Genomic DNA, 17,986 nt, shown 5'->3' with positions numbered 1-17,986 from the left:
CGGAAGAAAGGGCCGAGTGTTGCTGATGCAGAATTAGTGAGGTAGGATTGTGTATTTGGAGAAGCAATGTCATATAAAACAGGGCTGCGGCTGTATCTGAGCGTACACAAAGCATGAGTCTGAAAACACATCTGAAGCCGGTAAGTGCACATAGTGTGTGTGATTTGTGATTTTACTTTCAAAGCATTACAGACTTACACTTTTTATACTACAGACTCTTAACACCTTGTGCACTGCTCAAGTTATCTGCCCTGTTTTTCTTTCCACAAATCCCCTGTCTTCAATACAGGAGCTAAGCTCCCTGGGTGTGAGGCAGCTTCTGTTTATTATGTGTTCATCTGTTCAATAGTTAATATAGTGAAAGTTTCCTGTCAATGCTTTATCATAACCAGACTATAACCCCCACCCCCTTTCACTTATCCCTCGGTGAATATAACAGCAGAGCTATATTGAGCTTGTAGGAGGGGTTCTGGGATGAGCTAGAAGGGGTGTTGTGGAAACCATACGATCATAAAAGCATCCCTCTATAGTGACAGCTCACTGCAGCTCTGATCTGTTGGCGAACACACTAAACAACCTACCTGTCTGTGTTGGGAGGTAGGTGATGCCCTACCTTTATCCTCCATGTATTTCCCAAAGTTTGTCATTTGCCTTATGTCACTTTGTGGCATGACATGGAAATATATTCCGGATTTATGTTTACAGCACAGACGGTGAATTGTATGTGTAGCACTGAATATACATGTCTGTGTCAGAGTCCTGGCTCCTTTCCCTCTCTTCTGCATCACAGTTTAGGCGTATATTCCTTAGTCCTTATTCTGTATTTTGTTTCCTTTGTCATCTAACAACTTTTGTACTATGTGTATGGTAAGGTATTCTGCAAATATAGCGTTCTTCCTGTACAGCATGTATATAGCCAACCAGGAACAGGCTTAGGGAGAATATACACAACTGTCAGCTCTGGAATAAACATACGACTCTTTCACTGTCCATTCCTTGTTTTACTAACGTCCTGTCAATGAAGGTAAAAAGCAATTAAAACAAATGCTTGTAACTTTGGTACATTAGTTATGCACGTTAGTGTGCATGCATACAAATAAAATATAATAGCATTGCCTGCAGCCTTATCATATGAAGAATGTATTCATGTTATCATATTTAAAAGAGTACAAGAGGAATATTATATGGCATTAGAAATATGTCACAGCTCTCCCTCTCTGTACAGCCAGTGTAAACAAAGGCCATGAATAGCATTATGTTGCGGTTGGTATTAAACAATGGGTGATATATATATATATATATATATATATATATATGTAAAGCACCTTTGTTAAGACAATATCCGTATTTGTAACTGCAAAAGGCAGTTTATGTAGGGTACATTGTAATACAAATACTGTACTAATATATCCATGCAATATGAAATGCTAAAATAATTTAATTCGTAATTCATTTGGTTATACTGTACAGCATATTAAGGGGTATAATAATACTAGAATGGCATGTGAAACAATATGGATCAGTGTGCAATCATTGGGAAATTCTAAAGTATTAATGATTTTAAGGCCTAATCACTATGTTATGTTGGATCCTAATATGATAGTATTACTTTGTAAGTAGGATAATTGACAACAGTAAATAATATAAGTGAAGCAGTGTTTTAATAATCTGTATTATGAAGTAGGATGTTGGAAAATAATGTAATGACAAGTGAAGCGGTATAACAAATTGTGACAAGTAACAATATAAGAATAACAAGCAATAAATCAGTGTACACATATAAGAGTAGGGATCAGCTATGGACTCCTATATCCTAACTGTTATATGGTAGCTGAAATTGTCCTTGTGTGTTTACGAGCCCATTCCTCCCTCATAGCCAAGTGGTCTATAAGTGTGATGATCTAACCAGTCCATTACAGAAGATAAAGACATTAAATGCAAATCACAGATGTAAACCAGTTTAATCATATCAGAATAATGTTCCTAGAGACGAAATATGATAATAAGTTTATGGCTTTGTGCTTTTATATGATCGTCACAGAACACCTTGGTGACATGTCATAGCCCTATAGTTTGTGAGAAATATTATCCCATAGTGCATCAGGTGCAAGGTTTGCATTCCAACCAGGGTACTATTTGTGTGAAGTTTGGATGTTGTTTCCATGTTTGTATTTTTTATGTGTGTGTTAAGACTGTAACCTTGTATTAAAATGTGGTGGTCAACAAATAAATAATAAACATAAACACAATATATAATTGCAATTAAAAAAAACAACAAAAATTTTTCAATTCACAAAAAGCTGTGTTTCCTATCCCTTATTTTCCCAGAGACTTCCAGTTTGGTTCATCAATGGAAAGCAGTACAAATATATTAATATGATAACTGTTCACTAAAGTGGTCCTATGAATTAAAAGCAGCACAAGTGCCACACTTTATTTTTCAATCAATATTGCAGCAGGAATAAACATTTTTTTCGCATCAATATCCCTGCTATAGACTAATCATTTTTACAGGGACAGAGCATTCAATGACACACTATAAAATATTTCTGGGCACATTGGAGGATTCTTTCATGCCCTCAAAAGAATCCACAATCGTTTCTGAAACTGTTCGCATGAGGACTGTGGTCTGCAGGGCTAGTTAGCTTGTGCATTTGGCTGTTGCATACCTACCAACTGTCCCGATTTTGGCAGGACAGTCCCATTTTTCTGGGACTGTCTGGTTGTCCCACTCACGCGTTGCAGTGTCCCGGTGTGTGTGTGTGTGTGTGTGTGTGTGTGTGTGTGTGTGTGTGTGTGTTTGTGTGTGTGTGTGGGGGGGGGGGGGCAGTTAGAAAACCATGCACACAGCTTCTATTCACCTGGAGAGAGGGACAGAGGGCATGGCCTGTTATCGCAGCACTTCCCGCGAGGCCACGGCCCCTAATTTCTTCAGAGCACATCAGTGTCCCTCCTCACAGCTTCAAAATGTTGGGAGGTATGCTATTGCTATTTGCTACAAAGCTGGGAAACATAAAATTATGTGAAAGTATAATTTTATGAAAAATGGGCTTGATAGATATGCCGATACCCCGAATGTATATTTTTTTAACAGACTGAGGGGCATATTTATCAAAGCTTGGATAGAGATAAAGTGGAGAAAGATAAAGTACCAATCAATCAGCTCCTATTGTAACTGTCAGTTTACAAATACCTCCCAAGTTTTCAGTATATAGAAGCGGGACCCAGAAAGGGGTGTGGCCTCAGATGGGGGCATGGCTTTGGCTAAGGGGGCATGGCCTCACGACACTGACCCAGTTTTGTCATTGTGAGGGCATGTCCATCGCTCCTCGAACAGCTGGGAGGCCCCCTGCTCACCTCCGTGTACTTTATAGATGCAGGGCAGCGGGTGATCAAAGGATCCCCCAACTGCCCCCACTGCCGTGGGACACTGCTGCCCGCGGGTGGGATGGTGTCCGAATAGTGGGACTGTCTCGCTGGAATCGGGACAGTTGGGAGGTATGGTTTACAGGCAGTGTTTGAAAAACTACAGGAACTGATTGTTGGTTGGTACTTTATCTCTCTCTACACTTTATCTCTATCCAAGCTTTGGTACAGTTACCTTCTCCATATTGCCTATTTTAGCTTGTGATTCATGCTGGTACTATAATGTTGGGCCAATTCATTAATTTGCAAATCAATCATGTAGGGTGGTATCACTATGTATAAGTATAATAAAACAAAATGGAATTTGAAACTTTGTAACAGTAATCACTAACATATAATAAGACATGGGGTGGTCATTAATGGTTTTCGGAGCCCAAAAGGCTTTTTTTGTTAAATCCAAATTAAAATATCAATTATATCATACATCCAAAAATCTTTTACGAATGGTAAAGCAAATACGTATCTAGGATTTGTAATATTATAGCATTTTTCAGATGTTTAGCTTTATCCTCCAATACCATGAATATATACTTTTAATTCCCATTCTCATACCCCTTTCACACTGAGCCTCTAACCTGGGATATAGCCAGGACGATCCAGGTCCTATCTCAGTGTGAAAGGCTCGGCCTGGATTGTTTGTCCTGGGTCCGCTATCTGGGTTCTGACCATGGTTATTCCCGCGACTGACCCAGGTTGGCTGCAGTGTGAAAGGTGCCACCCAGGTCGCACTAAAAGGCTGATGATTGGCTTTGTAAGGCATGTCTAAGGGAAGAGACATGCAGGGCAGATAGTCCAGACACGGTTGCAGTGTGAAGGCGATGACCCAGCATGCGGTAAGAAAGGGGTCTGACACAGCTTGAAACCGCATTTAGTATCCTGTGCCGTAGCTAGATCGGGGTCATGAACACAGGAAAAGTAAGTACACAATAGAAATTCATTATAGGATTATATTATACTTATCAAACCAATTAGAATCAGTTAGTAGAGGACTAAAACATAGTCTAATCACAGCTTATGATTTGTAGTTATTATGAGTGTCAGAGTATAAAGAATAAAATAATAATATTCTCACTTCGCTGGCAAACTGACCTGTCTGGAATGAAGAGGTGTCTAATTTCTATGGTGGCTCAATTCTTTCTAACTCAAGGGTGAATAGGGGTTAATCACAGGCCCTGGGGGTTGTGGGAAGAATCTTCTGCTTGGCTGACAGAACACATGCACCCCGCTGGCACCCACATTGATTGGGATTAATTAGTATCCATGCGCCTTTCCGATGCCCTTTGCAGACTCAGGCACAGTGTCTATAAGAATTAGCATCTCTCTGTCCCTGGTCAGACAAGGAGAAGCCTACACTTGCTTATTCTCCATACTGTCACTGATCTCACTAGTCCATATCAGTGTGCATTTTAAAGAAATCTCATTAAAGCTTCCATTCAGCAAGCTGTAGAACCAGTACTCACTGTAGTATCTAGTTAAGCACAAGTGAATGGAAAAACTGATGCCTTTACTGTGGTGTTATGCTATAAGTATTTCATTTTGTTATAGATTATTTTGTAAGTATTTACATTTGGAACTTCTGCACTGTGTATTGTGTTTTCCATAATAACGATGATAGTTTACTCAATTAACTTGTCTTTTGTACTGAAGACATAATGCAGTGTGAATATGTAACTCAGCATTGTTTATTCAACTTACTGACAGATCTCTGTCATTTTAACAATTACTTTCTGTATCACAAATAGCAAATACTTAATTCCATTACGGATAAGGGCCACATTTTAAATAATAAAGGATAAATTGTCAGTTCGTTCATATTAAAACTTTACGTCATATAAGTATTAAATTGCATGTTTAATTGCAGCAAATAATCACTAAATCACTAATGCATAGGTAATGAATGGTGTACTGGAATGAACACATTTAGGGCCTGATCGAATGGGACATGTTAAGTCACAGGCCATATTATTCATACATGAGATTTGTTATACTACTTATTAGTTGTACACAATAACTGTCCTCACAATACTCACAGGTCCTTTCCCTGGGGGCAGACGTGTTGCCAGAGTACAAGCTGCAGGCACCGCGGATTCACCGATGGACCATCCTCCATTACAGCCCTTTCAAAGCAGTGTGGGACTGGTTAATCCTGCTGCTGGTCATCTACACCGCCATCTTTACCCCATACTCTGCAGCCTTTCTGCTGAACGACCAAGAGGAGGAGAGAAGCTGGGAGTGTGGCTACTCTTGCAACCCTCTTGACATTGTGGACCTGATAGTGGACATAATGTTCATTGTAGACATTGTCATCAACTTTCGCACCACCTATGTCAACACAAATGATGAAGTAGTTAGCCACCCAGCCAAGATCGCCATCCATTACTTCAAAGGCTGGTTCCTTATAGATATGGTGGCGGCCATTCCCTTTGATCTACTTATCTACAGGACGGGCTCAGATGAGGTAAGAAAAGCGATTTCATACATTAATAATCCTATACCAAAATAGGGTTAAGAACCCTTACAAGCATGACGCCTGCGACTCAAGGTCAGGCCCCCTACGGCCCCAATCATTGTCATATACCATATAATATAGGGCTGATTTAGAATTAGATGCAAAAGTTGACCAGGTACCAGCAATTTTTTTTTTGCATTTTAGATATTGTATGCTCTTGCATGATGTACCAGTGAAGTCTAATGTCCAGTGAAGTTGACCAGGGCCATGCTTCCCTCATAACATTAAATTGGGTTGTGTATTTTTTATTCCCTTCACAACACAAATAGATTTTTTTTTGTCCTGGTACAGAATTTACACCCCTTTTCTGAATTTGCATGTGTGTAGAAGATAAATGTTTTATGCCTTTGATTAAAATGACAATTGATAGGCTTACACAAAAACACAAATGATATAAAAACCAATGACAAGATGATAAAACAAAGAACAACATGCTGCCACCTGAAGTTCAGTAACCATAGGCAAGGGATTATATGGTCATTCCTGAAATCCAGGCTTGGTGAAGACCATACATAAAATAGAATGATTTCAACATATTGTAACTTCCTGTGCAGTATGCCGGTATCAAAATCTGGATAACCAGATTCCAAAAAGAGCTACGATGTCAGAATCCAATTGCAAAGATGCGACACATCTAACTAATACCCCTTTTCCACTAGAAGTCTCGGGTCTGACCCGGGATTTGGAACACGGTTCCAAGACAGGTCAGACCCGAGACGGACCCCTTTTCCACAACGGCGCCGGGTGCAGTGTCTTCTGGCCGGCACTAGGAGATGATGTCATCTCCAAGCGCCGGGAAAACCGGCAGATCGGGGACCCTCTGGACATAGCCTCGGTCCCTTTAGGCCACGCCCCCAATTCATTGTTGACCACCGTCACAATGGGGGGTAAGTCCAGCACTCTGGAAGCTGCTGGGCTGCCCCCAGCCTCTGGCACACACTTTCCTGGCCTGCGCTGCTGTCTGCATAGCAGGACAGACAGCAGCGCTGACAGCATGTGCTGTTCCCCCCAACCTCCCGTCCGCCCGCGGGACACTGCAGTCAGGTAAGAATGGGTTCTAACATGCTGTAAACGGGTCCCGGGTAGGATTCCCGGGTCACTTGACCCGGGATTTTTTCAGAGTGAGCTGTTTCCCCCGTGCAAAAACCCAGGTTTTATGAGCTAGTGGAAAAGGGCTATTATACTGACTAGTTTTGAGTCTGGAGATTACGGGATTCAAAGAATGGCTTCTAAATTTGGCATACTAGTTTTTCAATCATCACCTATATGTATACGATAATCTGGGGCTGCGATCTTTTGATGTCTCATGTTTATCTGAAGTACTGTACCATTCTAAATTCTCACCTGCTACAGACAGGGATCTAATATTCATGTATCAGTGAATAGACCTTTATTAGTGATAGGGCTTGTCAGTGCTTCCTCTTATTCACAGAAGGGGCTACGGTGGAGAAATCTCACTGCAGTGCCCCTGTTTAGTGTATACATCGCTTCCCCATACAGTAGTATGGGGAGAGCGATTCATAGAAGCACGGAAAGCTTGGCTTTCCATTTTGCCTCTCTAATTTGACATCTCAGGATAGCATAAGGAAGTTAAATGGGGGAGAGCAGCAGCGAACACAGTTGCCTCCGAGGGGTCTCATGAAGCAGTAAAGCGAGTGGAGAATCAGACTGGTGGAGAAGTTGCCCATGGCAACCAATCTGCATCTACGTTACATTTTATAGGATGTACTTGATAAAGGCTTACTTCAAAGCTGATTGGTTGCTGTGGGCAAATTCTTCACTGGACCTTTACTCCACTCTTTTCACTGCTTCATGAATAGACCCCTCAGTCTTCTCCCTGCTATCTCTACCCGCTTCACTGACACTTGGCCAATCTCCTGCCTCCTCAGGAGTTGCTCCACCCCCTTCAGTGATACTTATCCAATCAGAGGTGCATGACTATGGGACCCGAGTCACCTCTGACTGCCGACGGCACCCCCTACCGTCTCCTCCACTGCCACCGTCATCTGATGTAGAATGTCGATGGCTTCCCCTTTCCCCCACCTCCATCCACTGACCCATTGCCAACTGCTGCACACCTCGACTTGCTCTGACACTCCCTAGCTCCAAACCCCCCTCAAGCTGCTTGCTTTGCCTCTCACCTCAATACATCTCTTTTTGCATGTGAGATAGAACAAATGAGCTTTATTTCAGGACATACAGTAAGTATGCTGATCATATGGGAGCCTATTGTTAATGTGACAAGGGCATTGTTGCTTTGTGGAGAGAGGTACAAAGGTAGCTTGAGCGGGGTCAACAACAACATGGAGTAGTGATGTGAGGCTGTCGCACTGATGTGGGAAAATTGTGGTGTAAACTGCACCTTTGTATGAAATAAAATTCATACGCACAACTTGTTTTAGTTCCGTTCCAATTCAAATGTGGCTCTTCACAATATCTGTCTGTAGGATCGCCGAGGGGAAGTATGCTGTGTACAGGATACGAAAACCTAGTCTTAGTTTATATATATATATATATATATATAACAAACCAAATGGAGGCACTCAGAAAGAAAAAAGACGACACACCGCTGGATAGGTCGACGTTTCAGGGACTGATCCCTTTTATCAAGACACGTCGACCTATCCAGCGGTGTGTCGTCTTTTTTCTTTCTGAGTGCCTCCATTTGGTTTGTTGTTTGTATGCTCTGCAAGAGGTTGCGCACCAGGACAAGTTGATCTGATTGGAACATAGAGTGCCGGACAAGTGGTATTTATATATATATATATATATATATATAAAACATACCGTATATACTCGAGTATAAGCCGACTTTTTCAGCACAGTTTTCTATGCTGAAAAAGCCCCCCTCGGCTTATACTCGAGTCAACGGCTGCAGCAGACGCCGTGGGCTGTGTGGGCGTCCGCTGCAGCCGGCTCCAGGGACAGACACTAGAGGTCATTATTGACCTCTAGTGTCTGTGCGGCGTTGCTATGGGAGAGACGTCATGACGTCTCTCCCATAGAGATGATCGGGTGCCGGGAAGCGGGCGCCGGCGCGGGCGGCCAGACGGAGCGGCGACCAGATGGAGCGGCGGCCAGACGGAGCGGGGATCCAGATGGAGCGGCGGCCAGACGGAGCGGGGATCCAGATGGAGCGGCGGCCAGACGGAGCGGATGAACAGATGGGAGCGGCGGCCAGACGGAGCGGAGCAGCGCAGCAGCAGAAGAAGCGGTCGGGAAGCAGGAGCGGGGCAGTGGTAAGTATTGTTTTAGTGTGTGTTTATGTTTGTAAGCTGCAAAGGGGGCACAGTAACAGGGAGCAAACAAAGGGGGCACAACAACTACTGGGGGCAAAGAAAGGGGGCACAACAACTACTGGGGGCAAAGAAAGGGGGCACAACAACTACTGGGGGCAAAGAAAGGGGGCACCACAACTACTGGGGCAAAGAAAGAGGGGTCATAACTACTGTGGGCAATGAAAGAGGGGGGCACAAATACTGGGGGCAAAGAAGGGGCATAACTACTGGGGGCAAAGCAACGGGGGCATGTTTTTATCTGTCACTGGGGGTATATGTGGCACTGGGGGCACAACCCTAGAAACAAACATTACCCCCTGGCAACAAGCATAACACCTACCGCATAAAATCCCTGGCAACGAGCATGACACCCTGAGCATGAAAACCCCTGGCACCGTGCATTTCCCACCCTAGGCTTATACTAGAGTCAGTAATTTTTCCCAGTTTTTTGTGGTAAAATTAGGTGCCTCGGCTTATATTCGGGTCGACTTATACTCGAGTATATACGGTATATATATATATATATATATATATATATATAAAACAGATCTGAGGGAGCTTACATGTATGGTACTGTTTCGATAATATTAAGTTTCAAATATTCAGAGTTACAGGTGACCAGGCAATTTAGCGTGTACATTCTACCTGTATCCTACTTAAAATTGAACTTAATGCGATCATGAAATTTGCAGCAAATGCATCGATTGCAAGTTATGCAGCCAGACCTTTTAGTTATTAAAAAGTTCTTATTGCATGAATCTGGGACTTTATTCTGTTGTAATTTACTAGGTGCAAGAATGCTCTTAAGGTTCATAGATTTACGAAAAGCCAAGTTTGGTTTGGGGGGGAAGATGAGGACTCAGAACGGGGTCTTTCAGGAGGATCCCCCAATGACGATCCAAGACTTTTCGTATAAGGAAATTTTCCTTGTTGAACCGAGTAATAAATGGTCTATGACAGGCCTGGCCAACCTGTGGCTCTCCAGATGTAGTGAAACTACACATCCCAGCATGCCCTGCAACAGTTTTAGCATTCCCTAATAGCAAAACTGTGGCAAGGCATGATGGGACTTGTAGTTTTACAACAGCTGGAGAGCCGCAGGTTGGCCAGGCCTGGTCTATGATGACATTCTTTTTTCGATTTCAGTATGGGTGTCAATAAATCATCCCTATCTCAAAGAGATGCCCTTATTCGTGCATCAACAGTTAAAGATAGATCGTAGCCTCTTTGGATAAAGCAGTCGTATAACACTTGTGATTGAATCCAATAGTCTTGAATGTCACTACAGTTTCTCCTGACCCGAAGGAACTGAGAAAAGGGGACCGATTTTTTCCAAGTTGGATGGTGGCAACTAGAATAAGGAATAAAGCTATTGGCATCTACCGATTTGAAAAATGTTCTTGTTTGTATCGGTTCTCCTGGGGTACCGATCAGTTCCAAATCCAGATATTCAATATGTTTTGTCTATCTTATGAGTAAATCGTAAATTATTTTCATTGACATTGATATAGGATATAAACTCATCGATTACTCCAGGGTCACCTCTCCAGTTGATTATAATATCGTCAATGTACCGTTGATACAAAATGATATACTCCTCATCCTCATGGGTCGATCTATTGTTCTACTTCTGTATCGTATGTTTCAACAAAGAAATACACTAAAAACTGAATGTAAAACCGGATATATCCAAAGACGTCCTCTGTAAAATCACAAAGACGTACTATGTTTTATTCTGTACTTTTATGAATCAATTTTCAATTACATAGACTAAGATTTTTTTGTTTTAAACTGATGTACTAATATTATCGAAACAGTACCATACATGTTAGCACCCTCAGATCTGTTTGTTTGCTGTTTTCTCCCAAACCTTTGTTAACAGGAGGTTCTTCTAGAGGTGCTGCTCTTTCATTCTCTTAGCGCTATTGGGTCCCCTCCTTTTTTCTTATATATATATATATATATACACATATATATATATATATATACATATATATATACATATATATATATATATATATATATATATATTGGCCAAGACTACAGCAATCCAGACGGAAAACGGTAGTAAACCAGCACACCACCTTTTTAAGCAGTAGACAACATTCTTTAATTATTAAAGTAGCTTCAGGCTTTCATTGAGAAACAGCAGCATTTATACTCATCCGAACAGCATGGATGTAGTCAGCATAAAGACACATGGCCATCCCTACAGCCCGTTTCTGTTATTACACCTTCCATGGGGTCAGCCACAAGTGTATGTGTCAAATATGAGCCTGTTATAGCATTACAATTAATTAAAACACTCTCACCTGTGTACATGTATCCACCCCATGTGCCCAGCGTGTATGCACAGCGATGATGGCTGACATCGCTGGGCTGAAAAGCGCTCAGTGCATACACACTGAGCGCTTTTTCCCTCTGCCCAGCGATGTCAGCGGGGGTGAGCGGCTCTCAATAGCAGGACGCTATGGAAAGCCGCTCACCCCGCCGTTCATCTACTGGTACTACCAGTAGATGAACGGCGCTCGCCAGCGATGAAGCGGGAGCGCGCATCAGCGCTCATCGCTTGTGCATACACACTGGGCAGCTTTGAGCTGAAAGCAGCTCGACACACCAAAAGTGACCTGCTTTCAGCTCAAAATCGCCCAGTGTGTATGGGCCTTAAGTGTGTGCGATCTGATTCTGGAATATATATATATATATATATATATATATTACATATATACTGTATTTCTCTTACGTCCTAGGGGATACTGGGAATCCATTTAGTACCATGGGGTACAGATGGGTCCACTAGGAGCCTTGGGCACTTTAAGAATTTGATAGTGTGCCTGGCTCCTCCCTCTATGCCCTTCCTACCAGACTCAGTTTAGAAAATGTGCCTGGAGGAGACGGTCACATCTCTGGAAGCTCCTCAAGAGTTTTCTGCATTTATTTGATCTGTTTGTTATTTTCAGTCAGGACTGGTTGGCATCAGCCTACCTGCTTCGTGGGACTTAGGGGGGGGGGGGGGAACGGCCCAACCTCTTAAAGGGTTAATGGTCCCATTCTCTGCTGACAGGACACTAGCTTCTGAGGGAACTATTCGCAAGCCCCACCACGGCGTACATTCCCGCAGCACGCCGCCACACCTAACAGAGCCAGAAGAAAGACAGAGTCGTGAGTACTAAGCTGGCGTCCCGGTTAGTGGGTCGTCGGCCATTATGGCGGCATGAGGGTACGAAGACGTACGGCTTCTACATGGGGTGGCTGAGTCTCCAGACTCAGTACACAGTGCAGACGCACAGCTTCTGAGGTAGCAAACGGAGTCTCAGTACACTATATGTGTACACAGTACCCAGAATGGCATTACAGACTTAAAAGGGGACTGACTCCATTTTAGGCACAAAATTACTTCAGCCAGTATAAAAAAGAGCGGGAAGACCACGTGCCATTGAAGGGGTGGGGCTTCACTATGAGCGGATCCAGCAGCTCACCAGCGCCATTTTCCCTCTGCAGCGGACACAGACACTGACTGACAGGGACGCGCAGCTCCTCTGGAGAGACTCCAGATTACCTCAGCGGTACCAGGGGGTCATAGCAGGGGGGGAGCGCGATTATTAGTGTACTGAGTCCCTAATCTAGGTACTTAGTCTGAGATCCGGCTAAGCTTGGCATTAGCGGTAAGGGTGCCGTGTGCTGGCTCCATACTATCTCTGTGTCTCCCTGGAAGGGCTCTTTGTGGGTTAATTGTGCATTTAACCTTTTCCTGTGTGTGTGTGTGTGTGTGTGTGTGTGTGTGTGTGTGTGTACTGTCACTATTACAGTATGTCAGGCAAAGAGTGTGTTTCATGTAAGGCACAGTGTTCCTCTTCTCCAGGGGGTACACTACTGTGTACTCAGTGTAGTGTACTTTCCCAGGATAGCGGGGCAGAGCCAGCATGGCTGGACTCCATTAAGGGAATGATTTCCAATATTTCTACTAAATTGTCCAGCAATGAGAAAGAGACACAATACTTAAGACAATCGATGACTGTGTTTATGAAAAGAGACTCAGTATCCAAACCAGCGTCTCAGTCCCCTGCCATTTGTCCGCAAAAACATACTTTGGCCCATATCCTGCAGTCTGACTCTGATGATGAAGGGTCAGACATGGAAGAGGGGGAGGTGGACTCAGAGGTGGGGGAGGCTACTCTGTCACAGGGACTAGAGGCTCTCATAGAGGCTATTAGAGAAGTTCTGCATATCCCTGATAAGGTGACAGAGGAGAGTGAGGAATCTTATTTTAATATAAAAAAGAAATCCTCAGCCACTTTTCCTGTGTCAATGGAACTAAATACCCTGTTTGGAGAACCATGGGTTAATCCTGATAGGAAATTTCAAATCCCTAAAAGGTTGCTATCATCTTTTCCTTTTCCTCCTGAGGATAGGAAAAAATGGGAAAATCCACCGATAGTGGATGCATCAGTATCCAGGCTGTCACAAAAAATTGTATTGCCTGTCCCAGGTGCAGCCTCCCTAAAAGACACGGCTGATCGTAGAATTGAGACCACACTCAAATCCTTGTATACAGCTGCTGGGGTAGCCCAAAGACCCACTATAGTATGTGGGTGGATTACTAAAGCCATTGCCAAATGGTCGGGTAACCTAACTGAGGGGTTAGATACCTTGCCTCAAGGGGAGATTATTTTACTCCTGCAACATATACAGGACTCTGCAAACTTTATGGTGGAAGACATAAAAGAAATAGGCTTGCTTAATGCACGCACCACTGCTATGGCAGTATCAGCACGCAGGGGCTTATGGCTATGCCAGTGGACTACTGACGTGGACTCCAGAAAAGGTGTGGAAGGCCTACCCTTCATAGGAGAGTCCTTATTTGGAGATGAACTAGACAAATGAATCTCCAAAGCTACTGCGGGTAAGTCCACATTTCTTCCTCCTGCAGCTCCCACAACCAGGAAGGCTTACTCAGGTTCCAATTTACAGTCCTTTCGGACAGGCCAAGTTTAGGGGCAAAACCAGAGGTACTTCTACAGCCACCAGAGGCGCTAGAGGTAAACCATGCAAACCAGCAACTGCCGGTTCTCAGGAACAAAGCTCAAGCTTTGCTTCCTCAAAGCCTTCAGCATGATGGTGGACTGCGATGCATGGAAGACTGGTGGGTGGGAGCCTGACTAAAATTCTTCAGTCACATCTGGACAAGTTCGTATCAGGATATTTGGGTCAAATATCTTATTTCCCAGGGCTACAGACTGGAGTTCCAGGAGCTCCCACCTCACAGATTCCTCAAATCAGGCTTACCAGTTTCGCAAGAGGCAAGTATAACTTTACAGGACGCCATTCAAAAACTAGTTCAGACTCAGGTCATTGTTCCAGTTTCACCTCATCTGCAAAATAAGGGGTATTATTCCAACTTGTTTGTAGTACTGAAACTGGTGATTTTGAACCTCAAGTCATTGAACCCGTACTTACGAGTGTTCAAATTCAAGATGGAGTCTCTGAGAGCGGTGATCTCAGGTCTGGAAGAGGGGGAATTCCTAGTGTCTCTGGATATCAAGGATGCGTACCTTCACATTCCTATCTGGCTGCCTCATCAGGCCTATCTCCGATTTGCATTGCAGGACTGTCACTAACAGTTCCAGGCCTTGCCATTTGGTCTCACCACAGCACCGAGGGTGTTCACCAAAGTGATGGCAGAGATGATGTTTCTACTCCGCAAACAGGGAGTGAACATAATTCCGTACCTGGACGATCTTCTGATAAAGACACCGTCCAGGGAGCGGTTGGTAGACAGCATTGGCCTCTCAACCAGACTACTCCTGGATCATGGATGGATTCTGAATTTACCAAAATCTCACCCGGAACCGACGCAGAGGCTTCCTTTCCTGGGAATGACACTCGACACAGAGTCTCAGAGAGTGTTCCTTCCCTTGGAGAAGGCTATGGTAATCCAGTCGATGGTTCGAACTGTCCTGAGGCCAACCCGGATCTCGGTGCATCTGTGCATTCGCCTTCTGGGGAAAATGGTGGCCTCTTACGAGGCGCTTCAGTACAGAAGGCAAAGCAAAAGAATTGGGTTCTTTAAAATGTGCGCATGGCAGCTTTAACCAATAAAAAGTGTCTAGCAGGATGTCACCCCACCCCAAGAAGAAACAGAAATTTTCACAAGAAAAAGACAATCTTTCTCAGTATAAGCGCCAATGATGGAAAAAATGAGTAATGGATGTATATATACGTCCCTTAAAGATGTTCACAAATGATTGTTCCTCAATTATTCACAGGACGTCCTCAGTTAGTGTAGGAGATGACCAATGATTTGGATATGAAGACAAGGAAGAAAAAAAACAAACATACAATGTGTAGTATTGTTTTACATACAGAATTCTTTTCATACATAAAGTTAACCTAATCCCAATAGGAAAAAGCCAAAGTGGCAACACAAGGAGGGAGTCTATACGTGGTGCGTACCCCAACTCACACTGGGAGGGGCAAATACGTGCACGGAAAGGTTTCTTTAAAAATTTCTTCACCCTCTTTGTGTATCCTTCACCATAAAGTATGCATGCAAGAGCATACCTAGACTCACTTTAAAGTGAAAGCGAGTCAAATATATAAAGGTATCTTTTTATCCTATTGCTGCTGTATCAAATGGGAATGCGTACCACACTCACAGGACAAGAAATGGAGACAATCCTATCATGGTATCTTTAGGATCCGAAAGGAACTTCACAACTTCTGAAGGTGGCTCAGAACGATATTTCCCAATGGCAGCAGTTCATACCCGGTGATTTTGTATGGAAAAAAGAAACAGACATACAATGTGTAGTCTTGTTGTATATCTAGTTTCCTTTTTACACAGATGAAGTTATCCTTATCCCATCAAGATATCATGCGTACCCTAACTCACAATAGAGGAGATAGATGTGTGCACAAAAGGTTTCTATAGAAATTCTTCACCCTCTTTGAGTGTCCTTCACCATATGGTATGGATGAAAGAGCATACCTCAACTCACTTTAAAGTGGGGAGAGACAGATGTATAAAGGTATCTTTACTCCTATATAGTTGTGTCATTAAGAATGCGTACCACACTCACGGAATGTATAGTGGAGATGTTCCCATAAAGGTATCTTTTGAGTCCACCACTGTTTCTGACTCCAAAAAAAACCAGTGTATGGTATGGTAGTTCCAAATCACAAAAAGAAATAGTACCAATCAGTCCGATTGTTCTTTTTTTTTTAAAAAAAATTTAATGCATACAACCCATAATTGGGAAAACCAGAAACATGCACATAAAATCACATTTGGTTACTCCGCAAGAAGGAACTCAAATGAAAACATAAATTGCACTGAAAAAATAAAAAAAAAATCTTAAAAAGTCCAAAATTTCATAAAATGCATTTAAATAATGTGAAATACCTCAAAGGTTAGCTTCTTAGAATAAACGAGGTTGCACAGTGCCCAGTATTGTCGACGCGTTTCGGCTCTACAGGAGCCTTCCTCAAGACATGTGGGCACTGTGCAGCCCCATGCTATTTATCTGGGCACCAGCCAATAAAGTGTGTAGGAAGTGACCTCACACTGATGAGCTAAGTTACACTCAATATAGCTAAAAACATAATTTAACATGTACTGGTTTAGGAGAAAACAGGCCAGCATTTTGTATAAGAACTATGATTTGAACAAATATAAAAAGGGAAATATACGATCTGACAGGAAACAGAGACCTAGAGGGATGTGGGCTAGAGTAATTATTCCCTCATGAACATAGAGCAGTAGGAACGGTTCCCTACTACCAGGTGCATAAGCCAAACGGCGTCTGCGCATAGCGCTCGCCACTGGTTTCCTTATCGCGCATGTATGCGTTCCACGGCGCATACATGCGTTCCACGGCCTACTCCCGGAAACAGACGCCAGGCGATGACGCCATTTGCGTTCCAACACTGAATTTGTGCGTTCCACACGGGATTTATTCCCGGAAGCGGATGCCAGATGATTACGTCATTTGCGTTCCAGCGCTCGATTTGTACGTTCCACATGAGGTTTAAAAGTGAATTATGCTAGGGACACAAAAGGATGCTCTGTCCAGCGGTACTTGTTCCCCGAGGCATAAAAATTGTAAAAATACAAGTTATTAAATGACATCTTACCATTGATGTACACAGAAATGAACATTTTAGGATTAACAGAAAAAATAATAATGACAATAATCGGCAACCACTCTGTTATTACATACACAAATATGTCAAAAAAGGTATATGAGTAGTAGGAGATCTTTCATCTTTTTTCTTCTTTTTTATTTTTCATCTGTGACGTTGTCCATATTGTCTTCCATAATAGGAACCGAAGTCCATAAGATTACTCAGTCAAAAAAATTATATGATGCCACATAAGGTGTGTCCGTACAAGATGAATAATGAGAAATCTAGAAAGAACACATGAAAAAATGATCGAACAGTCTAGATACTACATACATCCTATTTTAAAGAAACCATTTTAGCTCAAAGTCCTTATTGAGGCCTTGTGGTACTAAAGTTTTATAGGAATAAATACAATTCATTTCTAATTTTGCTAAAGATTTCGCTATACTCCCACCTCTAATATTACCCTTAACAGTCCTAATACCATAAAATGCTTTAATATACTTAGTTGAGCTTTCATGGACCTCTTTGAAGTGATGAGATAGGGCATGTGTTTCAAGGCCTTTTCTAATATTTCTAAGATGTTCTGATAGGCGGATTTTTAATTGTCTAGACGTACGGCCTATATAAAACTTGTCGCAAGAGCATT

General features: G+C 42.8%; 1 protein-coding gene across 1 annotated transcript in view; it reads left to right on the top strand.

Moving 5' to 3' along the window:
- KCNH6 (potassium voltage-gated channel subfamily H member 6) overlaps positions 1 to 17,986 on the top strand; it is a 164,332-nt gene that overhangs the window by 78,349 nt on the left and 67,997 nt on the right. The window contains exon 3 of the mRNA XM_063960004.1: positions 5,459 to 5,884. Within this exon, the coding sequence (XP_063816074.1) occupies positions 5,459 to 5,884 (426 nt within the window). The remainder of the gene's footprint in view (positions 1 to 5,458; positions 5,885 to 17,986) is intronic.

The sequence above is a fragment of the Pseudophryne corroboree genome, chromosome 3 (assembly GCF_028390025.1).
Source record: "Pseudophryne corroboree isolate aPseCor3 chromosome 3, aPseCor3.hap2, whole genome shotgun sequence".
NCBI classification, from domain to species: Eukaryota; Metazoa; Chordata; class Amphibia; order Anura; family Myobatrachidae; genus Pseudophryne; species Pseudophryne corroboree.
The sequence above is the reverse complement of the archived record's forward strand: the minus strand, read 5'-3'. Positions and strand labels throughout refer to the sequence as shown.